The sequence below is a fragment of the Clytia hemisphaerica genome, unplaced genomic scaffold, assembly GCF_902728285.1.
Source record: "Clytia hemisphaerica strain Z4C2 unplaced genomic scaffold, Clytia hemisphaerica genome assembly, whole genome shotgun sequence".
Taxonomy (NCBI): Eukaryota; Metazoa; Cnidaria; class Hydrozoa; order Leptothecata; family Clytiidae; genus Clytia; species Clytia hemisphaerica.
The window spans coordinates 65,774-92,790 of record NW_027103974.1 but is presented as its reverse complement, the minus strand read 5'-3'; the positions used below and the strand labels follow the sequence as shown (position 1 = coordinate 92,790).

Sequence of the window (27,017 nt, the reverse complement as noted above, 5' to 3'; positions counted from 1 at the left end):
TCGCATTGATGTGGAACATTTCTATTCATTAAATTTTAATAGTCCTATCAAAAGTAATATATATTTTATCCCCTTTTTGCTATGATTGTGAAAGAACCAAAAAAATCATCAATTTTGTTCTTTCTTTTTCGTCACAGAAGCAAGTGGTTGGAATAACGAAGAACAGACGAAGAAATTCATCAAAATGAAGATCTTACTTTTAGCCGTTTTTACGGTCCTTTGCATTCATCAAGTAAATGCAAACGAAAAATTGCGAAAAAGGAAAGAAATTTTCGAGAAATTCAAAGGTAAAGCATTAGGTTCGAATGAAAAAGCTGTCATTTTTAACCAAACATTCATGAAGATCAACAAAAGGGGTGGCAAAATGACTCTTGTTCGCAAAGCCAAAAGTCTTCAAGTTCAAGTGAAGTCGATCGTTGAGAAATACGCAAACGAGACAGTGGTAAGTGAATTTGATTTTTCTCTTAACACGTTCGGTGCCGACTACGATTATGATTCAAGCGAGGTACTTGAAAAGGCCAACACTTTTTATACGAAAGCTTTTTTACTGTAAATTAATCGTTGTTATTTATTGCGTCAACTTGTGAATAATTCAAAGGTTTGAAGCAACACTCAGAAAGCCCAAGAGCCCCTGAAGAGTCAAACCCCCGGGGGGGGGGGTACTAACCTTGTCGACCGACGGGGGTGCTCCGCTGAGGTTCGAAAAATGGACCCTACGTGGGACTCGAAATTTGCGAAAAAAGTGACCCTGAATGGGACTGAAATTCCAAAATTTTCTACTTTTTCCCCAAATTTTCCAAAAATAGGCACCCTACGAGGGACTGACTTTTCTATTTTGGTGTTTTTGCGACCCTACCTGGGACTCGTGGAGGTTAAAAAATGTACCCTGACCAGCGGAGCATCCCCGTAACCCATCTTGCCCTAGTACCCCCCCCCCTCCCCGGGGTCAAACCTTCCATTCCACCTGGTCAATTTACGATTTCTAAAGTGGTGTATTTTGCAATCAAAGAGGCAGTGAGTTTAACTGGGTTTTTAATGCAGGGGTTAGTCTTTTAGTTTACTCGTTCAATTCCTTTTTATTTAGAGAAGCAACGTTATCCTTAAAGATTTGGATTGTACTGTAAAAAAAGATGCAGAAGAAGAATCTAAGTACGGCATCAATGCTACTGTTTTGTCCCTTGAATGTAATTTCCCAAACAGTGCAAACGCTGCATTGGAGTTCTACTTGTTCAAAGCTAGTGGTACAATCGATGGTGAGGACGATAACCAATACGAAATTAAAGAAGGTGGTGTCAAAATGAATATCCGAATGTAAGCCCCTTTAATCTTTTGTTGTTTTATACGCTCCTAGAGATCCTCAAATTTCTCAAAACACTATTGTCTTGCTTCATAAATCTAAACTTTAAATTAGACGTCTTTTCATTAGAAGATTGGAACTGGCAGAGTTGTTTACTTTGCTGTTTATGCAATTATATTCTACCTTAGATTTCCTAATTTGGGTCACTTTTGATTTACTTGACGCCTTTCTCATTTTCCGATGGAAAAGCATACATGATACAACGGTTTGTGAATCTAACATTATGTTAAACTCAGGCTGAATGCATTTATTCTGACAAATTATTTACCCTTAATAGCTCAAACTGGCCGAATGAAGCTGAGATTCTTGATGTGACATTTGGAATGAAATGTGGAATTGATGCATTTAAAGGAAGAGTCCCCGATAAATTGAAAAACAGGATCACTAAACGTAGACCAGGTGCACTCGCTCGCAGAGCAGCTCAAGCTTTTAGTGTTTGCCCTGAAGCGCGTGGAACCTTTGCCGCTAATGTAAGTTATTATTTAAAAAACAAGCATATATTCCTAGGTTGGCATTGCTTATTAATTATTTAAATTTGCTGAAAGTCTTCAGAGTTTCTTCTTTTGATCTTCAGAAATGAGATATATCTCGAGCAATATTTTCAGTTTCTAATAAAGAACTTTTTTCTTTATATTGATAGTACAAAGATGGAGGCAATGACAAAGACATGCCTGAAGACTACCCTAAAGCAAATGATGAACTCAAGGATTCGGAAGCTGAAATCACACTTCGTTTTTCTGGGCGGGATGTCGTGTACGATCCTACAATGGAGGTCGGTGATGATGTCATGGAGGAAAATGCTAACAGTGCAATGTCATTCGTTCCTAACATGTTACTCATGGTCGCTGTTTTTATCGTTGGGCAAATAAAATTATTTTAAAAAAGTTTTTTTTTTTGCTTATTTCTAAGGATTTACTAATCCCGTATACCTGATTTTCACAAGAGAAGATTCATCGTTTGAAGCACCGTTTTCGAAGTAGTTTTTCTCTTTTTGATCATAGATAGGCGGGTCATAAATAATTCGAGGACCTACCTTGGAAATACAGAATATCAAAATATCAAAATATAAGATTTAAAAATGTCATTAGTTGGCATAACTCGTTGGCCAGCCTCCAAAATCGCTCATACACTGAGTGTACATTGTAAATATTATATACAGTAAAATATTTAGGATCCGTAAATTGTAAATAAATTGTTTTCCTCGAATTATTTTAAGCCATTCCCATTATTTTCCTCATATTGGATGATTGGATGGCTGTACACTTATTCGCACTACACTAAATTTCATTAGGAACATAATCTTTTCTTTATTTATCAAATTCACTGCACTGGCACTAGGCTTCGGAGAGGAATAATAGCTTTCCAAGAGGATATTTCCTCAGCCTCTTTTCTATCGTTTTAGAAAAGTTTTTATGTGTGTACTTTTTTTGCAATTTGCTATTGATATTGTATAACAGTGATAAAAAATTTTCAACTTTTTATTTAGTCTACACAATAGATATCTCCAGGCTAGGCCTTTCTCTTAGAGTAGGAGTTTTACACTCGAAACGAAGGAAGATGTGACGTATGAGGTCAAAATTGAAATCACTTTGCTGATTTCAGAAAGGTTTTTTCACAAGTACTCACTTAAACATCTGTAGAATCCTTTCTTTTCTTTATATTTTAATTGCAAAGATGGTTATCACCCCGGGGGGGGGTACTTAGGCAAAAATAGGTGCTGGGTATGTGCAGACGGTAAGGGTCGGGTTTTTCACCTTTCAAAGTCTCTCTAAGGGTTACAAAAATCAGGAAATTTCAAAGTAGTCTCTCTAAGGGTGGGAAAAATCACGAATTTTAGAAAAAAAATTTGATTTTGAGAGAAAAAATTACAAAAAAGTCTCACTAAGGGTAGGAAATTTTTAAAAATCAGAGAAAATTTTTCGAAAAAGTCTCTCTAAGGGTCACTTTTTCACTAAAATTTGGTCTCTCTAAGGGTCGGTTTTCGGAGGTCCCGTCCGCACATACCCCTCATTCACCAACCTTAGTACCCCACCCCCCGGGGTTATCACACACCAAAAGTCAAGCCAAAAGTCATGTCTCTTTTTATAAAAAAACAGCCATGTGCCCTTCGTCTCGATCTCTCAACCTGATATTACGGATATTACCTCTGTACGAGATGTTCTGAATAGATCACACCCTTCCACTTGTCAAATCACATCACTTCATACATCAAAAGAAGCATACAGGAGTGTAGATCACTGGAATGGATGTGCCTTAATTAATTTTTTTAGCCAAAAAAAGAAGGAAAATTTGGGCAAAAACCAAAAACTGTTGACGTCGGTGTTTTTTTGAATAATTCCAATAGCACACCGCTACGCAAACGTCATGATTATTACTTTCAACATTTGACCGAAATTCAATCCTACAATCTTTCTCATCTTGATTCGTAATGCGTGCAAGTTATTACTTTTGTATTGCCAAAAAGTGTAATTGACTTGCAAAAGCAATTAATGCAAATAATGGCTGCGTTTAGACCAGCCTGGCATTTGTAATTGCTTGCAGTATTCTTTGAATTCTATTGTTCCACGCAATTGTTCGGTTTGTCAAATGCCTAATGATGCCAGCGTGTTGGCATTTCGTTGGCATTTGAAATGCCATTTTGAGCAAAGGAATCCCCTTTTCTGGCATTTCAAATCAAACAAAGGAACCAAAACAAAGAGAAAAAATAACATTTTTGATTTTTTAAAGTTTTTGCACGTTTTTTATTCAGTTCTTTCTATAGATTGTAAAATTTGCAAGATTTGCCATAGCCTAGCCCTACGGCAAAAAGTTTCAGTCTTAATGACTGCAGTTTTTGAGAAATTCCATGCTTTTCATTGTTTGATCTGTCAAAGTTGAACTTGAGGGAATCACCTTTTCAGTAATGACTCTAAAAAGACGATTCCTTAAATGACATGACAGAAAATACGATGGAAAAGCTATTAAAATCGAATCCCTCATGAGCAAATGCCAAATTACAAATGCCAGTTGGTCTAAACGCAGCCAATGATGGGATTAAAAGTTGGTTTGTACATTATAAAAAGGATCATTTTGAAAAAAAAACATATTTTACTGACGTCAGCACTTAATAGAAAAATTTCGTATTTTGCTAATTTCTACTGACGTCAGCATGATTCAAAAAACATTTTGTAGAAAGAGTCAAAGATGAAGAGCAAATTACCCCACTCATACGATCTGACAAACGGCATGGGCAACCCTTAAGTTAAGGGTAGGTTTTTCGAGACCCTTGAAATGCACGGTAAGGGTTTACTTTTGATAGAATGCAAGGGTCTTCTTTTAGCTGGATGACAGTAAAAATTTGATATATCTTTATAGTTTTGACGTTTTGACTCGCACCAATTTTGATTTCCTTTGAACTTTGTGTAGACAGTACTATCGTCAGAGGGCCAGTAAACGCGGGGAAGACATCTCAGATTTTCAGGTTGCTTCAGCAAAATAAGACATGGAATCAAACTGCACTGTAAGGGTCAGAAACGTTCGGTAAAATGCACTGTGCGAGTGTACGGGTACCTTTTCACTGCTCAAGAGCTGCATTGTAAGGGTCTGAATTTGCTAGCCAAGTTTTTGGCGGCACATGCTGTCGTTTAGAAATCGAGTGCCCTCCCCCGCTGGGATATTAGCATGTTAATATTTAGCAGACTGTATCAGTATGCATGTTTACTATTAACGAATTCTCCCAGAAACCTTCAAGGCCTTCAAGTGTTATTGTAATAAATCGTCTACATAATTCCCAAATGTATAACAGTAATCACTAAACTATTAGTAGAGGAGAGGATGATATTCTCCGGGGGGGGGCACTCAATTTCGAAACGACGGTATGTGCCGCGCAAAATCGGCTTTTCAAAATCGTACCTTTACAATGCAGTTCAATATGGCTGAAAAAGTACCCTTTCAGTGCATTTTCTCTTGATTACCCAACCCTTATAGTGCACTAAATTTCTCAGCTGTAAATCTGCATGGAAGAAGAAGCTTCTGTTTCAAAGAGAAACTGAGAAAATTATTCTTGTCAGCTGTAATTATCAAACAATAAATTTTTTCAAATCTTTCAAACAATCGAGAAGTAAAAGCCTTTATCTTTTAACAATTATTTTGAATTTGTTTTAAAATTCGACCCTTGCAGTGCAATCTCACAGAAACACACCCTTACAGAGCACTTTGGGATGCTGAAATCCCCACCCTTAAGCGCGGCAAATGATGTAGGTATAGGCCAGATCATATGAGTGCTCCCCCCAGGAGGAGATATTCTGTATTTAACTCACAAGATATTAACCCTTTAAAACAGTGTTTTTCAGCCAGAAACAGTTGTTTTGTCCAGTTTTTGCGCTTTTTGAAACTCAATATCTCGAGTTAGGTACAGAAATCACCTATACTCGCAATATATATCTAATCTTAATTTTTTGAGAGCTTTTAGTAAGTGAGGACAGCGCTAAATTCGAATTTCCCACTGTAAATTTTTTGAGGCAGAAATAATACCCGTCCTGTATATAGACAGGTACGAACCGGGAAGTATCTTATCCATATGGTGGACTAATTTCCTTGGGGTTTATCTTGTTCCTTATGGTAATAAGAATATTTTAAGCTTCTGGGCCACCTGGATTTCTCACCTGGGTATCCATAATGGCGGATTTTTGGTCATGTGACCCCCGTAGGAAAAACTAAAAATTCCTCCAACCCAAATATAGGCATATCGTATATCAATCGATCGGAAATTTGATACTGATTAATTTTGAGATTCAAAGTTGGGTCTGAAAACTTTCCTATCTCGAGATATAAATCACTTTCGTTTTCTCAGGTTTGGCCGCAGTTGTACTAGGCGGGCTTTCATGGAATGAGGCAATTCTTTTAGTCATATCTCAAGAAATATGCTTCTAAACATATCAAAACTTTATGTGCTCCTAGAAAAGGCATTAAAATTGTTTGTGTAAATTTTCAATAATTGTGCAGTAAAAATGTGTATTTTACAAACCAGAGTACAATTTCCCTACCGTCGAAAAAAGATCTTTTTCTCTCAAAATTGGCCTTTTTGTCTGAAATGAAGTATCTCATTGTATCTCGACATTAAACAAAGTTGAACCTTATTCTTTAGTTTGACACATGCAAAGAATCAAGAATACATGTAAATCGCTGTGTGTATTTTACAGACCAGAATTAAGTGATTCTATGTGGTTATATTGCCCTAAAAGTTTTAGACTTACCACGGAAAAACCCGAGCTGGAGAATCTTACTGAGTAAAATCCGTCAAGATCCTCTAATTCCTATATCTTTAATATTCATGCATGTAACGAGAAATCTGTGTAGTCTGTCTTTGAGACTTCGAGAAGTGCTTAGAACTTCCAGAACTGCGTAGCTACATAAGCATAAAATTTTCAATAAAGATGGTATGGAACACCGACGACGACGGATAAAACTTTTACGAGAGCCGGATGCCCGAAAACGGGTGGTGTTTTCCACGGTTATACTCGAAATCGCCGGACACCCCATTATTGAAAATGAAAGCGAAATCAAGATGGCGGCATCGAGGGTTTTTTTCTAGAGACTTCTATTTTCATTTCTTTTTATTTTTAATCTTACTTGTCACTTTTTGTAGGGTCTTAGCCTGTTTGTATATAGGTGATTCAGTTATTGTTTGGACCAATAGTCGTTTGGGAGAACGTGACGGTACTCCAACAAAATGGGAACTTAATAGAACGACAAAAGTTCGATTAAATAGACCTTTTTTCAAAGAGGCCACCCTGTTGAATAATTATGTAGTCCAGCAGAAAAACAATGATCCACCCATGATCAAAAAAGGTCTATTTTTTACAGTGATGCATGAAAACAATTTATGCATGCAAAATTAGTATCATGTATGGTATTTACACTAAATAAAGGGTTGGAAAAAAAAAAATCTAAATTTAAAATGAAAAAAATAAAAAGGGGTTCTAACCAAAATTCTATTTCTATTTCTATTCAATAATTAAGAGGTACACATGGCAATTGAATGAAACTAAAGGGCAATAACAATGAACGATAACAAAATCATAAAATATTAAACAATTTAAGTAAAAAAAAATTTTATTACAATAAAAAACAGAAAAAATGAAGATAAAGGATTTAATGGGTTGAAAAAAAGAACTACAGAAGAAGAAAATGCTGTCACTGAAAGAATTTGAAACTTGATAAGACAAAAAGATTAATTAACACTGAATTTTACAAACTTAAGAAAAAATCTATTTTGAGGGAAGGCCACTAAATCATTAACTATTATAACATCACAGCATTAACCAGACCAGCTGAAAGCATATTCCATTCTTTGATGTGTATGAAAAGAAGGAGTATACCTGAATTTGAACACTTGATGGCTGAATCGAAGCTCATCTCTTGAGGTTAATGGTATTATCCGCATGAACTGATTCCATGTGATGAAACTGGTAGAGAGATGTTAAGCGCTTGCTGTGACGCCTGCTCCAATGTTGCGGTAGGTTCTTAATCATATAGTTGGAGAGGGCTTCTCGTTGCCATTGATTAGAAATCCATCTAGCTGATTTTCGTTGTACAGACTCTATGTGTCGATTGAGTTTTAGATTTCCTACTGGGTCCCATACTATTGATGCATATTCGATTATGGGTCGTACAAAGGTTTTGTAGCATTGGAGTTTAACTTCCTTGTCACACATTCGAAGATTTCGTTGCAAAAAATGTCGACAGTTTTGAGCCTTTGCAGACGTTGTTGTGATATGTTGTGTTATGGTAATTGCATCACTCCTAGATATTTAGCTGATTTTACCAATTCGAGATTGTAGCCATGGATTGAATATGTTTCTTCAGTTTTTTTGTGTTTATTTGTAAATCGCAGGACTTTACATTTGTCAGCATTAAACTCCATGGACCAGTCCTTTTTCCATTGGGTAAGGTGGTTCATGTCATTTTGCAGATCTCTGGCATCTTTGATTGATTTGATGGATTTGTAAAGTAGAGCGTCATCAGCAAAAAGACTTATCTCTGAGGATGTGACTGCTAATGATATGTCATTTATATATACTAAAAACAGCAGGGGTCCCAGTACCGATCCTTGTGGGACTCCGGATGTTACTTTTCCCTCTGGTGATTCTACGCCTCTAACGAGTACTTTTTGGGTTCGGTTACTGAGAAAATCCTCTATCCAAGTCAACAAGTTGTTTTTGATTCCATATAGAAGCTTAGCTTTAAAAGTAACTTGCGGTGACAAACTTTGTCGAATGCTTTACTGAAGTCCAAAAGTATAGCATCAGTTTGCCCTTTTTCATTCAATATCTTGACTAGATCATTAACAGTTTTTACTAATTGTGTCTCACAGGATCGTTTCTTTCTAAATCCATGTTGTCGGTCAGTGAGGATGTTTTGCTGCTCTAAATGGTTGATTATGTGACTGTGAATTATGTGTTCGAGTGTTTTACATAGTACAGATGTTAGGCTCACAGGGCGGTAGCTTTCAGGGTTTGATCTGCTTTTGTTGTTGCCTTTATATAGCGGAGTAATGGTTGCTTTGCGCCAGTCATCTGGAATTTTTGATTGCTTCAGCGAAGCTTGAAAGATGAGAGTAAGGGGTTTACTTATTATATCAGCACACTCCTTCAAAATTCTGGTGGAAATTTGATCTGGTCCATTAGCTTTGCTGGGGTTGAGCTCTGAAAGTAATTTTTGAACACCATTTTGTGTTATTTCTAATTCACTGATGGGTGGACAGGTATTTCCTTTTATATCTGGTGTTCGGCCGTCATCTTCTGAAAAAACACTCAGAAATTGATTATTGAGGATTTTTGCAATTTGAGTGTCATCAGTAACTTGTGCGACAGCTTGTACACTTGTGCGACAGCTCACGTTCGACAAAATTCAATTAAGTTTGATTAATGTAATCAAACTAAATGAACTATAGACCTTTTTTTAAAGAGGCAGCCATGTTGAATAATTATGTACCGGATTGTCCGGTGTATTTGTCCGGTGGCAAAAAGTATCCTTTCGCTACACCGGAAGTAATAAGTCCGGTGTCAGTCCGGTGTTGCATACAGGGAATCTTGGACGCCGGACATTTATGAAACAAAAAATTAAGAAACACCGGACGCCACCGGACTGGTCATGTTTTGATTGTCCGGTGGGAAAAACTTTCCTTCTCCGACACCGGACATCCGACTTTCTTAAGTCCGGTGTAGAAATTATCCGGTGGTAAAAAAAATTCTAATTTTACACCGGACTTTCGTGTGTCCGGTGTTCGTTAAGTCCGGTGCGTCGGCAGGGTCCTTTATGTACTCCAGCAGCATAAAAACAATGATACAGCGCCATGCATAATTTTTAAAATATGCACGGTACAGTAATTATGCAAGGTTTGTATCATTGTTTTTATGCTGGAGTACATAATTATTCAACATGGCTGCCTCTTTAAAAACAGGTCTATTAAGGACTCTTGATTGTAAAAAATCTGTCTGATTATATATAAGTTTGACTGTTTGATTGACTGTTTGATTTCTTTAAATCGAACTTAATATTTGAACAATTTGTGAGTATTTGATTAAAGTTTGACAACCAAAAGAGACAACAAACTTAACAGTAAATAAACAAACATCATTTTTGATAAAAATTTAAAAAGCTAGCTAACGACTGAAATATATATATGCAATAGTAAAAATTGGGTGAAAAATAACTGATGTAAAACAACTGTACATTAGGGATTGAATTAACGATTTGAAATTGAGTTGGACTTTTTGGCAAATGAAGGAAAGCTAAATAAGCCCGCTGCAGCCTCGAAATTATTTAGCTTTCACAATGCGTTTTTATCAATATACCCAGACGGTGTCAATCGAATTGAACGCCAAATCAATTGAATGCAATTGAACACAATCGAATAATTGCAATTCGATTGTCGAACGCAATCGAATATTACTCAGGATTTGCCGTTCAATTGCTTTGCTTACGTTCGATTGTATTTGATTATGTTCAATTATCACGTGCGTTTGGTTTGGGAACGCGAAAAACGAACACAAACTACCCATGTCTAAACTTTTCAATATATCTCAAGAACTAACAGATTTTTTTAAATTCTGTAAAAAGGTCCAAGTTCCTGAATAGTTCTACTATGTTCTGTGAAAAAATCATAACCATCAGTCAAATACTCGTTCATCTATTTAAGATTGAAAACAAAAATTTGCGAAGAAAAATTAACCTTGAGCACAAAAAATGCTTTTTTAAACACTTTTTTCCACCGAAAAACAAATAACTTTATAGACTTACCTTCCCCAAACATTGAATAAGCCTCTACTAATTAAAGTAAATGAGATAAGATAATAAAAAAACCTTACAATCAACCAGAATTTACAACCTTTCATCCAAAGCAAAAGACGTGCTTTTCTCGCCGCCATCTTGTTTTAGAATGAGAATTATTTTCGGTTCCTGTTCCCACGGTCTTTTTTCATCCAATCAGATCGCGCGATTTCACTTTCGCTTTCTCTAGTCCAATAAGACTGCGGGATTTGAGTCATGTGACATCTCTATTGAAAAAAGCGCGCCATTTAAAATAGAAATACAGGGGGTCACACTACTGGCTACAGGAACTGAAAGCAAGCAATTAAGGCCAATATTTTTTGTTTTTCTGAAGGACAAAAGGTATAGGAAGCTTTACTGAAGGAGGGATAAGGCTGGGACTATCTATTTAAAAGATATGGACAAAAAAGGCACTTTTTTGGGTGATAATTAAGATTTTACTTAGAAACTTTAATTCTCTTACCCCCTCTTGGCCCCCCCTGATATGAGCAAGAGAACCATGATTGGCCGTACCCCTACTGAAAATTTCAGATCAAAACAAACAAGGAATTAATTCCTGTAACTCGAAGAAAATTGGAAAAAGCTGGTTTTGATTGTTTCTGATCCTAAAGTGCTATTTCTTGGTAAAAGCTATGCAATTTATGTTTGGATTTCTAGAAAGCTTACCCATTCATTGTCAATATATTTTTTATTTGAAAGTAATCTCTTCATGGAATAAAAAGATATAGTCAAATCTTTTAGGGTCATTTTTCAAAAAGATTTTGCTAAAATCGATTTTCGCATTTCGCACGTGGATTACGTTCAGTTGATTCAATTGCATTTCGTACAGTACTTAAATGCTCGGCCGCCCACACTAAAAAGCTCTAACGGAGTGATCCAATTTAATTTAATCGCAATCAAACTCATCAAACATAATCGTAATCGAACGAAATCGAAGATTAATCAAATGTAATTGACAATCAATCAAAACAATCAAACATAGTCAACTATTATCAATCGAACTAATCTAACCTTACTCGAACGCAATCAAACATAATTGAATATTACCTAGGAATTGACCGTTCGATTGGGATTCGATTACGTTCGACAATCGAATCGCAATTATTCGATTGCGTTCGCTTACGTTCGATTGGTTCGATTGCAATTTTTGTTCAAAGTTGTTCGATTGACACCCTCTGGATATACCTACGATTAATTTTCTACTTTTTAAAGTATAATTTGTGCAAGCAAAGTAAAACATTTGTATTTACTTAAAGATTCAAAACACTTGTTTAAACTAATTATTTTGCAAAGAAGATGAGATATGTTGCATCGTGATTTTGCAGAGTTTTTGAATTTTATTATTATATTTCCATTCATTTAAATGAATCAAAAACTCTGTTTCTATAACTCTTGTTTGAGTATGTTGCTTTTTCAACCTTTGCAAGACAGCTGCTTTTGTTTTTTCACCACTTATCAGTGAGGCTGGAACTTCGATTTTTGAGGATTACGATTAGAAATTTTTTCATCTTCGCAGGATCGATTATCAACAACAAAATACACCTTTTGGTCTTTGGGTTTGTTTCTGATGTTTTTCCTTCAAGAATATATACTTCTTTTTGTCAGAAAATAAACTGCAAAATATTGCAAGCAATTTTCATTTTTCAAGCTATAAAAAGAAGTAAGTGACTTATATACTTCCTTTTGTCAGAAAATAAAATGAAACTTTAGTCCAAAAAAAATGATAAAGAATAGTCGTTTATTAGAAATCAACTACTGGAAAACACAAGCCCGACTCTTAGGAGTTGATTTTTGCAAAAATATGAATTTTCAAAAATTGATGGTTACTTCCTTTTGTCAGATCAAATAGAATGGTTTGATATCTCCTTCGGGGAATGGGTCCTACAAAGTAGAAATTCCTCCTTTTTCAAGTCAGAGCGCTTATAGCGCTGTCAAGACTTTGCTGGTTCTGTGCATGCGAGACACAGATACCATGATGCATAGTGATGACCTTTGAACCATAGTTGGGAGAGAGCAGCTCGCCGCAGATGCAGAACATGATGAGTGACACCTCACACCACAATGTCTGGCATATCACCCACACTCTTGTATCAGAGGTGATGGTATGGGTTGACCCAAACAAGATGTGTCCACCGTAGTACCACAGTGGGAATCGAACTCAGACCTCAGGGACGGGAGTCAATAGCAATGACCACCACACCTTTTGAAAATTAAAAAAAATGAATGCTTCAAAGCAAAAATATATTTATCAAAATACCTTAATGCCCTTAATTTTTGCGCGCCTATCATTTTCGAGCCCTTTAATTTTTGTGCCTTTAATTTTTGCGCACCCCCTAATAACGACCTTTCGCGCACCCCTATTATTATCAATTTTCACGCATCCTAAAATTTGTTTCTCTTTACATATCTATATATTAATAGCCGTAATCTGTATGTCATTTTGTTTGTTTGTGTGTCACTTTCGTTTTCGCAAGCAATGTTTTGTTCTTTTAAAAGATGACTTTTGCTTCTTGCTCCACAAATGTGTTAAATCAGATTCGCGCCGTTTTATGAAAACTTTGTTTTGATTGATAGATTAGACTTTTTTCTTTTTTTTTCTTTCTTTTCTTTTGTTAGAACAACAGCAACATTAAAAATACATTCGAAAGGTGGTAAAAACTAGAATTCTTACTTCGTAAAAAGGGACCTTTAAACATGTATGTCGATTATTATTTTGCTGTAAATCCAAGTCATTGTTGAATTTGAAAAATTATTGAAGTTATGACGAAGTTATTTTATAAAAAGCAACATAAAATTGCGCTATCACGCTTTTTTCTCTGCCTGTCCTAGCTGCCTTCCGGGGAGACTATGGTTGGTATGGTTTTTGGAACTAATTTGACCAAATTTCTATCTTTCTGGGGGTAAAAAGTTGAAATGTTCCTATTTTTCCAATTCTTAGTGGGACTGAAGTTTGATCTTCCGATTTTTCAAACTGCCATGTTTCAAAAAAAGCACCCTTAAGGCCGGCACATACCCATACCCATACCCTTCTTCCCCGGGCTGCCTTTTTTCGACGAATCGCGTGTCATGTCTATTATTTCACTCCGCTTATCTTGACATCAAAGTTTTCCTAAACATCAAGAACTACGGCAAAGCGAGAAAAAAATCTAATTGCAGAGCCGTCTCGGACGTCGCTGGTCGCCGGTATGGTGTAATTTGGGAATGACGCCCTTTCTGTTTTCTGATCATTTTTGCCACAAAAATCTTTTTCAAAATATGGTTAAAAGATACATCACCCGGGAGGGATAGAGTCAAACTTTGATTTCATCGTGTTGAAGCCACCTTCCCAACATCTCAAAGGATTTTAAATGCGTTCAGCAAACAGCTAAACCGGTGTGCGACGCCGGGCACCGGCTAGTTTTACATATTCTTTTTGGCTGTTTTCTAGTCAAATCATCATAAAAAAGTCTCCAAAAGGCGGACACTCTAATTAGCGGACATTAATCTGTTTCCCCAATGGTGTCTGCTAATTAGAGGCTCCACTGTACTATGAATAACATATTTTTATCAAAAATCATGATTAATTGGGAGACACAAGTTATATTGCTTCTTTCATGACTGTGAAAAATTAACTATAAAAAACCTATTTTCTTCTTTTTATACTCTTATTTTTGGTGAGGGGCGGGAGCAAAGAGAAGAGGCGATCCTTAAGCTATAAGGGACTAAAAATTCCTTATAAATTGCTAATTGGCGCACCTTTCAATTTTTGTGTGGCCTAGGGCGCGAAAATAGGCCTTTTTCGCGCACCCTTTAATTTCCGCGCAGTGGTAGTGCGCGGAAATTAAGGGCGCGCAAAAATTAAGGGCATTAAGGTAGATAAGATTCGATGAATTGCCAAGTTATTTAGACCTGCAAGGAGTTTTAACCCACGGATACCCTGATTCGAAAATCGGGCTCTGTCACTTTTTGGACATTGCCATTTTGTATCTCAAAAATATTGATCTTGTCTTAAACGCCATTTCTTATATGTACCATTTGGCGACTCAAAATTAGGTCAGCATCAGCCATCAATATGAACATTTTACTTAGTGAAATCTATGTACATTTATTGATCATATAATGAGCTAACATGACTTTGTTTCAAAACTGAAAGAACTGTTTCAATTCTATAATGTACCACTTGGTGGCTGACATTTTTTTAAAGACAACAAAAACCAATCTGAAGCCGCCAATTTTGCTCATTTTACAATTCTGATTTTTCTAAGTTTTTCTTAGTAGTATTTCCCATCATCCTTCAAAATTTTAGTTAAAAATATTAATTTTCTATGAAATTATGGCTAAATATATAACTTTTTTCATTATTTTTAAAGCTTTTTTTAAAAGTTCACACTATTTTTGACTGACATCTTTGGATGAATCTAAAACTTGATCATGTTTAAAACTGCTCTTGAAGTCAAAGATTTGTCAAAAGTGTACTTTTTTTGCCCAAATTTCAAAGGCCCATATAATTGGGAACAAGATGAGATTTTTGAAAAAAATTTCACAAGATGCTATTTTTATGTATTTGAACAAAGTACCCAAAAATTAGAAAAATCTGAGGATATCACTTCCTTGACCTGCCTCATTCTACAGAAAATGGCTCTTAAAATTTTTAAGGGTGTACCTCTTTATGTACATGCGACTCTAAAATTTAAAGACATTGCATTGTATGTCTGAGGTCTTTTTATTTTTCCTTTAATTCGTTTTTTGCTTCATTTTATTTAGATTGATAGTGATACATTTTTTAATAACAAGTAAAAATGGCAGATAGTGAGAATTCAGCCAGTAGTGACAATCAAGAAAATCGAAGTAACAATGCTGCTAATGAAGCAGTTGGAATACAGGTTTTAAAACATTATATATCTTATGATGAACAGAAAAAACAACTAAAATTTTTCTTATGAAAATTTCATATGTATTGTATTATTAACATTTAATCCGGGGGGGGGGGTACTTAGGCAAAATGGGTGCCGGGTATGTGCGAGCCATAAGGGTACCTTTTCTCATTCCTCAAAAGTCTCTCAAAGGGGTACAAATTCAAAAGTTAGTCTCTGAAAGGGTCCCAAATTCACGAAAATCAAAAATTTCTCTCTCAAAGGGTCACGAATTCCAAAAATTTTGACCAAAATTTGGTGACAATCAAACCAAAATTTGGAAAAAACGGACCAAAATTTAGGAAAAAGTCTCTCAAAGGGTCCCAAAATCACCAAAATTTTGTCTCTCAAAGGGTCGATTTTCGATTTTCGGCTCGGACATACCCGTCACCTCGCAAACCTAGTACCCCCCGGGCATTTAATGTTAATCTTATAAAAAAGCTGTTTCACTCTGATAATGAACATTATTGAATTTATGGACAGAGGATTTATTATTGGGCAACTACTGGAAGCCTAGCTTAAATGTTGATGTATTACTTTTTAATTTTACTTGATTAGTTCTATAGTTATGCCCAAAAAACGTCAATTTTGAAGAATTTTTAAAAAGCGAAAAATGAGGGTGACATATGCAGTATGAATTTTTTTTAGAACTTTTTGATGCAAGACCGGAGTGCAACTGTGTTATGGTTGATCAGATTGTACATTGTTGTCAGTACATTTTTGTACATTGTGCCCTTGATGGGGTAAGTGCTAATATTTTCTAAAATTTGTATTGACTAAATAGACAACACTCTAGACTTAATACTTCATCTATTCAGTAGAACCATAGCTATTTGAGGCAGGCCACTGATATTCATTTAATCGAGTAGCCTGAGCAAATTCATTTTAATCAAGACTTTTTCAAGGTCGTGTAAAATTACTACTTTTTCAACCTGCCAGATTAATATATTTTATTCTTTCAGGCCTGACGTTAGTAGGAATTCTTATAAACGGGTGCTCCTTGGTTCCGCAGCTATTTCGGCATTGAGGCTTCATCAGAGATTACCTGTGAGTTACATTAAAAATGATTAAAAATGAAGATGCAGCCATAATCGTTTAGTTAATTGAGTACCTTTTGAAAAATGTGCTCATTGTTAGTGACCCATTTAAACTTAGATCTCTTGTTTTCAGACTTACCAATTATACAACCCTGTGTCACATAACCGGTAGGACTCCGTCCCACTAGAAAAATTGTCAAAAATTTCGTCCTTGGTGGGAAAAATAACTTACAAGTTCATCCCCGCTGGGAAATTGGCTTTGTTTTCTTTGTTTTCACCCCCATTTTAGAATTCAATGGAAATCCCCATTGGGATTTCGACAGAGTTTTTCATTCCCACTTTCGGAAGTTGTTCCACCGAGGCTGTCAGACAGGTGCGTAATAACGTTTATGTTTTACAGGGCATTGAATTCAGCATGGTTTTCGCAAGGAGGCTGATGGTGGAAGATAGTTTACATTACCTTCTTTACAGTGTCTTATTCCTGATGGCAGGTTCTGCTACCAGTATCTTTTCAAATACTTTTTTGTTCACTTTTGGTTCTGTCTTATTTATATTAGAATCTCAGATTTTGGAATTTTTTTTTCACACAATGTATTCATTTTATTTGACTGTGTATTTTTCCTTGACAAAGACTTGCAGTGGTATTATCACCGATATTCCTCTTCGCTCTAATGCACGCATCTTCATACACCAAGAAAGTACTGAACGTAAGTTTGCTATTCCTTTTTGAAACTCGGTTTCTTCGAATTACTGAAAATCTTGTTGGCAATCTAACAATGGGCTTGGTTTATGTATTTATTAATTTCATTTTAATTTTCACTTTCCCTTTCACTTTCACTTTCACTTTTTAGGCAAGTGGTAGCAATGGCGCTCTAGCCCAAAAGTAAATATTACCTCTTCTTGTAATTTATTAAATTTTTATCTCAGTTCATTTCATTCAATTCATTGGCCATTCCTGTGAAATTATTAACTAGAGCAAACCGAATGAACTGCCCCTAAATATGATATTTAATACATGATGCGTTTTGGGTTTTGCGGTGCTCTTAGCGTCTTAGATACACATTGGTAATATTCAGTCTACGAAGAGCTTGACGTAATATTCACCTTTCCCTAACTTAATTCGATATATATTTATTAGTTAATTCAAAATATAGGGTTGACGTTGTTGTGTGTTTCATTTTCAGACTCCATCAATATATCAACAAATTAACGAATTCGGAGATGCAGCGTCAAATCTTTTTATTTGTTGCAACAAATGAAATCGTCGTCTTTGTCGTGTCTATTCTTATGGTCATAAGGTAGGTTTAAATTCGTGAGAAAAAGTCACTATTTGCAGCCTTTTTCTGTCCATGTTCGGATTTTACACAGAGTTTTAAAGTGCTCCCTGCCTTTTTAAAAACTCGGGACATGCTTTAGCGGACAGTAGTCAACCAAAAAGAAGCCTGGGGCCAAAATAACTTTAAATTGGGGCTTGACTTCATGAACTTTATTTGATCTTTTTTTAGTATTGGATTGGTCAAAAACTGTTTAGACTTACCTAGGTCAGCCTGTTCACATGAGCTGTCTACTATGCATAACATAGTAATTTTAATGTTGTTTGGTCTTTTTTTTTTTCCTTTTCTAGTGGACAAGCTTCCATGCTGGTGCCCTTCTTTTACTATCGGTTCTTACAATTACGCTATACTTCGCAAAGGAACCCATACTCCAGGTAAAATTATTGTCACTGATTTATCAATACACATAAAATCCTCCCTCACAGGGCATTTTGAAAATGAATGTGGTGTTTGTGTTATGTTACAAAAATTGAGCTATTTTGAGAAGAATAAAATGTAAAAGAGCTCATTTAAAGAATGTGCGGAAATATTGTACCAGACAATCTACACTGTAGTACTTTGAAAAGGTAAGCTTTTTGTCAGTGTCTGACCCTAAGATTTCCTAAAAGAATGTTCTTATTTTTAGAATGGCGTTTGAACAATTTCGTGTTGCAATCATTCAATTGTCAAACCATCCAAAATGCCCAGGATTTGCTCGAAATTTATTAATCAGTATTATTTCATTAGCCGCTCGTTTAGCCCCAGCTGCTGCCCCTGCACAGTGATTGGTTCTTCTTTTCAATTCTGAATGCTGATTGGACAACAATGCTCGATTCTGTTCCCTCATTGAAGTAACCTTTCGGCCTTAAGGAATAGTATAAATAACTAGCTTTATTTTTCACATTTCCCTCGCACTTGTAGAGTGATTATCTAAAAATTAGTTTTGTATATATTAAAGAATTTGATGTAAACCAGGAAATATACGATAAGAAGAATAAGCTCTTGTTCGTTTGTGATATTATTTCGTTCTCCTTTTTCTTCCATTCATTTTATTGACTTTTCTTTTACTTTGTCTGAGGCTTTCGGATGATCGTCAGTCTTAAGGGAATATAGTTTTGAAAATAATCTTTGAAAGTACTCATATGAACTACAAATTATTAAAAACTAGACTTTTTCAATATGAGATAAGCATAAGATAAGCACTTTATAAGACTTTTTCTGGCCCCGGTTCGCCTCCCTTGGTAGTATGATTAAAGAGGTTTCTTAATGATAAATGTTCCTCTATTTAGGCGAGTAATATAGATTTGAAACACCGCAAAGTAAAGAAGGAACTAGTTTTTCAGAATTTTCTCATATATATTTCTTTTCAGCTAATCGATATCCCAACTTTTCACATAATTGTAATATTTTGTTTTTCTTCCTTTTTTCAGTCTAGAATTATTGGCAGATGGCTTTTCTTTCTTTCCTGCTCCTTAATTTACTAGAGGGAAAATCGAGAAAGTGTTTTTCTTGTATCATTTTAACATTTACAAAGTTCATGTTTCTGTCTTGGTTTTAGGATACAGCGACCATCGTATTTTCAACTCGAAGAAGCTACTCCAGTTTTCACTTGAGAAGGATAAACACCTGCAAACAAACCTTTGTAAGTTAACAAATTTCTTTTGTTTGTGTATTTTAATTTTTAACCCTAAAAAAAAGAACAGCCCTTATCAACCAGAACAGAGGAAGATTTATTTTTATTTTTGTCACACTGCTGTTTTAAAAAATCTTTGGGTGAAAGAGAGAGGTTTTTAATTTGGAAATATTAAGGAGCGAATATTAAAGTCACCTGGAGTAATGGGTGGAAAACAGTGTGATATTTTTCACCTTTTTTGTAATATTTTTTTTCCGGAAAAAAAAATTACGAGAACGAGGAAAGATTCTGTGGTGGATATTTTCATGAAAGTATTACACAAAAAGTTTAGTAATTCAAATATTTTTTTTCATCACTACATTTCAAGTAAATCTTGGTATCGTTGTTAGAGATTTCATCAAATATTTGACTACCAATTATTTTGCTCTTTTTTTATTTTTTTTTCCTTTTCTTTTTCATGAGAGAGATAATAATTCGAATTAGATGTGAAGAACAAAAAAATTTAACAGGGATTGAAGCAAAAAAGGGGAGAATTTGTAAACAGGGATATGATATGAGGGGCTAGCTGACCATTGTTTGAAAAATATTTTCTCGGTTATAGCAGACCAAACTGAAAAGAAAAGAAAAGGGAAATATTGTGAAAATTCTTAGCCTGAAGAGTAAGTACACTGTGGGTGAGTAAGGGGAAAAAACGAAAACAGAGGGAAAGTAAAAAATTTCCTTTTGTACATTTTTATATTTTGTTAAAGTTTGATGTGTTTTCATATGGCCACCTGATGCAATCGAATTTCATCCTACCAACTATCGAATCTATCTATAGTAATAAATATAATAACAGTCAATCGTCTTCGTTGAACACCAAAAGTAAATTCTTTCAATCAAACATGGCGTCAGGAAGTAACGGTGGCAGTTCGAATGAGTTATCAAACGTACCGCAAGTGATTGAACTCAATGTTGGTGGACACTACTACACAACAACCCTCTCCACACTTTTATTTGAATCTGGCTCTCTTTTGACAAGTATGTTTACTGGCAACATCCGAGTATCTAAAGACAGTCGTGGTAGATATTTTATTGATCGCGACGGTGCTTTGTTTCGGTACGTATTGGATTATCTTCGCAACGACGGACTGACGTTACCTAAAAAGTTCGAAGAGGCGGATCGGTTGTTAGTAGAAGCTGAGTATTTCAGATTGAAAGGACTCTGTAAATTGTTGAAAAAGCCTACGCGTAAAGACCCGAGAGGACCTACATCTCGTACGAGTGGTTTTATCACGCTTTGCGTTCGTGGTACGTATGCTTTCGGCCGTGACGGGATCGCTGATATTAAGTTCCGCAAACTTCAACGTATCTTAGTTTGTGGAAATGTCGGATTAAGTCGTGAAGTGTTTTCAGACACACTAAACGAAACACGTGATCCCGATCGGAAAACAGATTGTTATTCAAGTCGTTTCTATCTTAAGCATCCTCACTTGGAAATGGCCTTCGATAGACTCCATGAATCAAATTTTAAAATGGTCACGTCAGCTGCAGGAGGGGCTGGTTATGACCCAGAATCCGAAGAAACCAAATGGAACCATTTCACTAATTATGTTTTCTTCAGAGAATAATTGAACACGAAATACTTTTAAGACCCACAAAGGCTCTCAATAACCGAATCGCTATTTGAGTAGTACTTTTTGTAAGATGAAGTCTATTGTGTTGGATTTTACCAGCAGTTGAATTCTACATCTTAGGCAAACTATGCCTGTTACAGTGACTTTTGTTTAAGAGAAGACATTGTTCCTTTTTTGAAAAAGTAGATAGCGTACATTGAAACCCTTCTCCTTAACTTAATGATATACAAAAAGGAAATGTTTTTATCAGTTTCGACCAAAATTTGTTTTATTGTTTAGAAATATTTTGGGCTTAATACTTGTAATGGTTGTTTCATTACTAACTTATTTTTAGAAATTATGCTTAATTTTTATGTTGCAATAAGTTTCAATGTTCAAGATACGTCTTCTTCTATTTTTATAGTTCTTTATCTTACTAACAAAGAACGGAGCCCTCAAAAATAGAATCTATCATCAGCCAATTTTTTATGGTCCCGGAAGTTATTAGGGGCACTGTAGTCAGGTAGAATTGCATAACTACCCAGAAAAAAATGGTGTAGAGATGAAATTTTGCACAGAGGTCCAGGAACATGTCAGGAATCACCAAATAAAAAGCCCCGCCCCCAGGAAGATGGGAACACCCTCAAATCCATAATGGCGGACATGGTACTTTTTTCTACAATTAATCAAGGGGGGACCCTTGATAACTGATTGTTAATGGTTTTCAAATGTCAAAAATAATTGAACAGGAAGATTCCTCTTGATGCGTAGATAAAGAAAATGGGGTCAGAAAATTTGGACCACTTGGACCTCTAAAGTCCAAAAAATGACGATTTTGATGACATCAGCATTTTTACTAAGAGCGATAAATCGGAACGTCGACGTGCTCATCATGTAGCCCTGATCATGAGCTTTCAGAAAAATATATGGTTTACTATGTTTACAATCGTCTTTCGCGGCGGTGCAATGAAAAATTTAGAAAACGAAAGTTCTCGATACGGTGGACGAACTCACTAAATTTAATTTACAAATTACACGCACGTATAACCACAGACGATTTTCCCGGATTTTCTTTGGATTGCGTCATATATCTTTGTGTTCTTTAGCTTCACAGTTTGGATTTTTTCTTTATTTTCTTATAAGCATATACTTTATAAGAATCCAATCAATAACTCTTGATAGATGGTGATATACCTTTTGGTAATTAGTTCTTACAAAGTAAACAAGGGATGGCGCACAATATGATCATATTTATTTTTCTTATAAGCATATACTTTATAAGAATCAAATCAATAACTCTTGATAAACGGTGATATACCCTTCGGTAATTAGTTCTTACAAAGTAATCAAGGGATGGCGCACATATGAACATATTTACATTATCGGGGAAAACTTCGTCGGGGAAAAATATTCGTAACTTGCTGATAGTTGGTAAAGGCGTTAAGGCCGGGCTAAATTCTCGTCAGGGAAAAATATTCGTCACTTGGCCAAAATTTCGTCACTTTTCCCCGACGAAGTTTTCCCTGATAAGGTTTTTTTTCTATAAGAATCAAATTAACAACTCTTTATAGATGGTGATATGCCCTTCAGTTATTAGTTCTTAAGAATTAAACAACCATTGTTCGTGAATTGATCTTATCTTTTTAGCGATTTTGAGCCTCGTTGTTCATATAAAATTGTTTCATCAAGGCTCGATGTAAAGTAGATTTCAGATTAGCTCTCATCTCTACTTCTTGTTTTTTCCCATGCAGTTTAAACTTTAGGCGAAATTTCCGACTTTAAGTCGTCTTGTTTTATTTTAAAATCGTTATATCTCGCCAACGGTTGGTTTAAACATACTAAATCATATATTTTTCTGAAAGCCCATGACCAGGGCTACATGATTAAATCATCGACGTTCCAATTTATCCATGTCAGTAAAAATACTGACGTCATCAAAATCGTCATTTTTTGGACTTTAGAGGTCATATCTCGGGACCACGTGGTCCAAATTTCAAAAGTGACCCCATTTTCTTTACCTACTCATCGATAGGAATCTCCCTGTCTAGTTATTTTTGACATTTGAAAACCATTAAAAATCAATTATCAAGGTTCCGCCTTGATTAATTGTAGAAGAAAGTACCATGTCCGCCATTATTAGATTTGAGGGTGTTCCCATCTTCCTGGGGGTGGGGCTTTTTTATTGGTGATTCCTGACATATTCCTGGACCTCTGTGCAAAATTTCATCTCTACACCATTTTTGTCCCGGTTTTGGCGGTTTATGACCTAATTCTACCTGCAGTGGGTTCCCTAAGAACATATCCTTGTGATCTCGTCACGACCCTCCTTGGATTTAGTGTGTTTTTCTTTAAGTGCGTAGGATAAAGTAAACATTCTAAGAAAGTTAAATGTTCTGGTTTTTGGAATCACTGGTCCCAAAACTGTAATGAGCTCGAGTTTTAAGGAGATACATGTTTTTTCTTTTATAAGCATAACGTTTATAAGCATATGCAGGCTCAGTTTTTGGTACCTAAACAATGGCTCTATTGTTTGAGAACAATAGAATGCTAAGCATAATGCGAGCCTGATGTAGGGCCAGACACTTGCTTATAAAAAAAAAAAGGTAGGCAAGTTGGGCGATAATTTTAAAAGGATTTGTTAACCTAATCTTATGCTAAACTAATGCTAATAGCTTCTGAAATAATAAAACTCTTGACATGAAATGCTTACTCGACTTTTTAGTCGAAAGTTACCTTAATAGGGGGGGGGGGGGGTTCAGGGGTCTTAAATACCGTCATACCGACAAAAATTTGGGTCAAATACCGTCGATAAAGGAAGCCTAATTATCTAATTACCGATACCGGTAGAAAATGAAATACCGTAATCCCGTCGTTTTTTTCTAGTAATACCGATTTACCGGGGAAAAGGCCCAATGCCATCGTACCGTAAAAGTGAAACCCCCCTCCCTTTATAACAAGCATCATGGGTGCCAAGTTTCATCCAAAAAGACCGTCTAGATAAAAACTTTAAGGGGTTGGTACAGGAAAAGCCCCCTCCCCCTCCTACCCCTAGTTCTGAACCGCCCCTAAAAGCCCAGTATTAATAGGGTTAAGATCTCCTTAGACAATTTAACAATTGCTCAGAAAGTCCCCTGGCAATTTCAATTGCAATTTGTAATTAGGCATAGGTGCTATTTGTTTGGACCAAACTTTAACTGATTTAAGAAAACAATTTATATGTTTCCAGTGTGGCGAACAAAGAAGTAAGCTCTAATTTATGAAAAAAGGAAAGAAGATTTTCATTTCGTTTACAAATTTATGAGAGTGGAATTTAGCCCTAAGAAGTTGTCGAAAAGGGCGGGGAAAGGGGTTGTGAGTGATAATCGTACTCGATGATTAAGAAAAATGAAGAATATCTTTGCTGTCAAAAATGAAAAAAAAAAATATACAAAGTTACATAAAGAAAAATACGTAGAGTAGATATCAATGACAAACAATATTAACAAAGCTAGTGCCCTTTTAACACGAGGTCATATACAGTTTATTTTTTGACACAAGTTGGTGCCAACATTTTGTTAAATTGATAATATCTGCATTCTTTTTCTGGAACAATATCCAAAAGCCTCCAAGAAATATTTTCCTTTTTAAATCCTGCTTCTTCCAATTTCGGAATTTGCGTTTCTCGGAACATTTTTTCGATATCATCATATTGCCCTTTTAAATTTTCTCCCCATGATGTTAGATTGCAATAAGTCAAAATACCACCTGGTTTGAGTAGCCTTTGCGCATGCCCATTGATGAATTCGAATTGATGTGTATGCCACGTGTCGTCCGACAAGGGAAAAGTGTCATACAAAATGGCGTCAAAACTTGCGTCAGGTAAAGTGGGAACAACATCTTGCCAAAATCCTTAAAATTAAATTTTTTTTTTTAAATTAACGATATTTTTTCGTGCCAATGAAGATTTGCCGTTGAAAATTCAGATCTGTGTTTTTTAACGAATTAGGTCATGGTATATTTTTTATACCATCGTAGGGTAGTTAAAATCGATAAAACATAGTAGACTTTCCATAACTCAAAGTGTCTTGCATAAAATGTGGTTTGACGTTTAGACAGGGGACCTTTACCATCATAGCAAATCTCTCGTTGAAAAAAAGAGTCAGTTGTTTTGAATCTTCAGTTTTCAGGAATTTCTTATAGTACAATGACAATAACTAACAAAAATAAGTTTAACATTTATCTTACCTTTCAAGGGTGTCACTTTGTTCGGTGCATTTTTAGCAAAGACTTTCAATTTTTCGAACACTCCATCGTTGCATTCAACGATCACGTGCTCGTCCACTTTGTACGTTTCAATACGTGATCCGGAGATTGCCATTCCGAATCCAAGCTCGAGAACACGACCACCTAGTATTGTAAGGTTAAAGATGTTTTATATTTCATTTTGAGTTTTACAACAACTCAACTCAAATCAAATCAAATGTTTCGTCTTAGACCCCTGTTTAGCCAGTGGTAAACATTTTCTTACATATTTTGGCCATCAAAGCCTTTTTTCTTATATAATTTGTTCTTATAAAAAAACGTATCTTTGGCTGAGGACAAACAAATTTTTATCATTAACATTTGAACGAGGAAGAGATGGACTGTGAGCGCTTCAATCTAATTTATTCCCTTTAATTGATTTCTATGGGTTGTTGAGGCGTTTCAAACATAGACAGATTCAAAACAAACCTCTGCTAGCAGCAATATCAGCTAATGCATGCATGTAAGGGGTTTCCCATCTTTCCATGACGGGTTTTCCACAGATAACCAAATGCTCATCCACATCATCGAATTCAGCTTTGGCATTGGTCCATTCTGGGCGACAATCTTCTGCTTTATCAAAAATGGCTGGCATTTTGTTTTGCTTTTTTTACTTTTGAAATAGCTAAAAAGGAATGTGAAATATAGTTGAGAATTATAGATTTCGAACACGTAACTTCTTTTATCGAATTTAAACGCCAACCAGTGAAAATCGGGTCAGAAGCAACAACCTCCAAAGGCTAGCTAGTTACACTGAAGCCAAGTGATCTAGCAGAGTTCACAAACGTGGTGTCAGATGCAAAATTAATTTCAATACTAGACAGACACCCTATATATAATCCGCTATACTGTTTCTAGATTCTCATCAAATGATTGTTATCGATCGAATTCCTCTACCTTTATTCGTCCTGTCACAGTGAACAGAAGTTCAGTTATTCAAATCTGAATTTCAATCATTGTTAAAAACAGTTCATCCTGATATGTGGCCATCCAGTTTACTATTTTTCAAAATGGCTGACATTATAAATAAAAGATTCGCTGCAGGATAGGTAAAACATTTTAAAACTATCTATTGATTTATAACTACCATATAAATTTTATTTTTCGAATTCTCAATAAAATAACGCCTAGTTTTTTACAAATTTCTTTCTTCCTATATAAACTACAAAATTTACAAAGTCGTCTCAATAATTGAGAAAGCATAAAATAATTCTATGAAAAAAATAATAGATGTTTGTACGCTCACCACGTCAAACAAAAACCTTTTTATGTCAGCTCAAACACTCTTCTTCAAACAGTATAGAAAACAAGATAGGGTACGATCACTTTTTCCCATGTATTTGGAAGAGCATCCAGGACATTTAAACTCGTAAACAACGTTGGAAAAGGACTCTAGAGACTTGAATTTGTTCCGCTAGTTGATTTTTCTAGAAATTTGTTCAACATTTTCAGTATTACTATCACACTGACGATGCTTTTGTTGATAAGCGAAATATTAGTTTTTTCAAAAAATGAAAATTTTGTTGTTTGTGATCTGACTCCACATTGATCCATGGCAAAATCAATTTTCGGATTAAGTTTTATCTTGTTTTTAATT

General features: G+C 35.5%; 4 protein-coding genes across 5 annotated transcripts in view; 3 read left to right on the top strand and 1 right to left on the bottom strand.

Moving 5' to 3' along the window:
* LOC136810608 (transmembrane protein 33-like) overlaps positions 1-18,909 on the top strand; it is a 53,598-nt gene extending 34,689 nt beyond the window's left edge. The window contains exons 1-9 of one of the 2 annotated variants that reach the window (XM_067067168.1): positions 15,409-15,531; positions 16,210-16,304; positions 16,524-16,608; positions 16,999-17,101; positions 17,238-17,305; positions 17,450-17,481; positions 17,783-17,896; positions 18,223-18,306; positions 18,558-18,909. In XM_067067168.1, coding sequence (XP_066923269.1) covers positions 15,448-15,531; positions 16,210-16,304; positions 16,524-16,608; positions 16,999-17,101; positions 17,238-17,305; positions 17,450-17,481; positions 17,783-17,896; positions 18,223-18,306; positions 18,558-18,696 — 804 coding nt within the window. In that variant the 5' untranslated portion in view covers positions 15,409-15,447 and the 3' untranslated portion in view covers positions 18,697-18,909. Of the gene's footprint in view, positions 1-15,408; positions 15,532-16,209; positions 16,305-16,523; positions 16,609-16,998; positions 17,102-17,237; positions 17,306-17,449; positions 17,482-17,782; positions 17,897-18,222; positions 18,307-18,557 lie in introns of those variants that run through there. The other variant, XM_067067169.1, reaches the window with a different exon arrangement.
* LOC136810601 (uncharacterized) lies at positions 97-2,836 on the top strand. Its single transcript, XM_067067161.1, has 4 exons — positions 97-442; positions 1,085-1,311; positions 1,635-1,827; positions 1,998-2,836. Exons 1-4 carry the CDS (start codon positions 185-187, stop codon positions 2,235-2,237), a joined length of 918 nt encoding a protein of 305 aa, XP_066923262.1. The 5' UTR covers positions 97-184; the 3' UTR covers positions 2,238-2,836.
* A 541-nt stretch (positions 18,910-19,450) lies between the features above and the next one.
* Positions 19,451-21,335, top strand: LOC136810607 (BTB/POZ domain-containing protein KCTD8-like). Its single transcript, XM_067067167.1, has 2 exons — positions 19,451-19,553; positions 20,294-21,335. Exon 2 carries the CDS (start codon positions 20,321-20,323, stop codon positions 21,152-21,154), a length of 834 nt encoding a protein of 277 aa, XP_066923268.1. The 5' UTR covers positions 19,451-19,553; positions 20,294-20,320; the 3' UTR covers positions 21,155-21,335.
* Positions 21,336-24,514: 3,179 nt separating this feature from the next.
* LOC136810600 (guanidinoacetate N-methyltransferase-like) lies at positions 24,515-26,051 on the bottom strand. The gene is made up of 3 exons (XM_067067160.1): positions 25,850-26,051; positions 25,364-25,525; positions 24,515-25,027 (listed from the first exon to the last, which is right to left on the bottom strand). Exons 1-3 carry the CDS (start codon positions 26,013-26,015, stop codon positions 24,660-24,662), a joined length of 696 nt encoding a protein of 231 aa, XP_066923261.1. The 5' UTR covers positions 26,016-26,051; the 3' UTR covers positions 24,515-24,659.
* Positions 26,052-27,017: the final 966 nt, after the last annotated feature.

What these genes read in the sequence shown, in the direction of transcription:
- LOC136810601 (XM_067067161.1), top strand. Translation starts at nt 185, where the DNA reads ATGAAGATCTTACTTTTAGCCGTTTTTACGGTCCTTTGCATTCATCAA. An exon ending in AATACGCAAACGAGACAGTG is followed by an intron (nt 443 to 1,084) that starts GTAAGTGAATTT and finishes CTTTTTATTTAG; the next exon opens with AGAAGCAACGTTATCCTTAA. An exon ending in GTGGAACCTTTGCCGCTAAT is followed by an intron (nt 1,828 to 1,997) that starts GTAAGTTATTAT and finishes TTATATTGATAG; the next exon opens with TACAAAGATGGAGGCAATGA.
- LOC136810607 (XM_067067167.1), top strand. Translation starts at nt 20,321, where the DNA reads ATGCAATCGAATTTCATCCTACCAACTATCGAATCTATCTATAGTAAT.
- LOC136810600 (XM_067067160.1), bottom strand. Translation starts at nt 26,015, where the DNA reads ATGCCAGCCATTTTTGATAAAGCAGAAGATTGTCGCCCAGAATGGACC. An exon ending in TGATATTGCTGCTAGCAGAG is followed by an intron (nt 25,526 to 25,849) that starts GTTTGTTTTGAA and finishes TTACAATACTAG; the next exon opens with GTGGTCGTGTTCTCGAGCTT. An exon ending in CAAAGTGACACCCTTGAAAG is followed by an intron (nt 25,028 to 25,363) that starts GTAAGATAAATG and finishes TTTAATTTTAAG; the next exon opens with GATTTTGGCAAGATGTTGTT.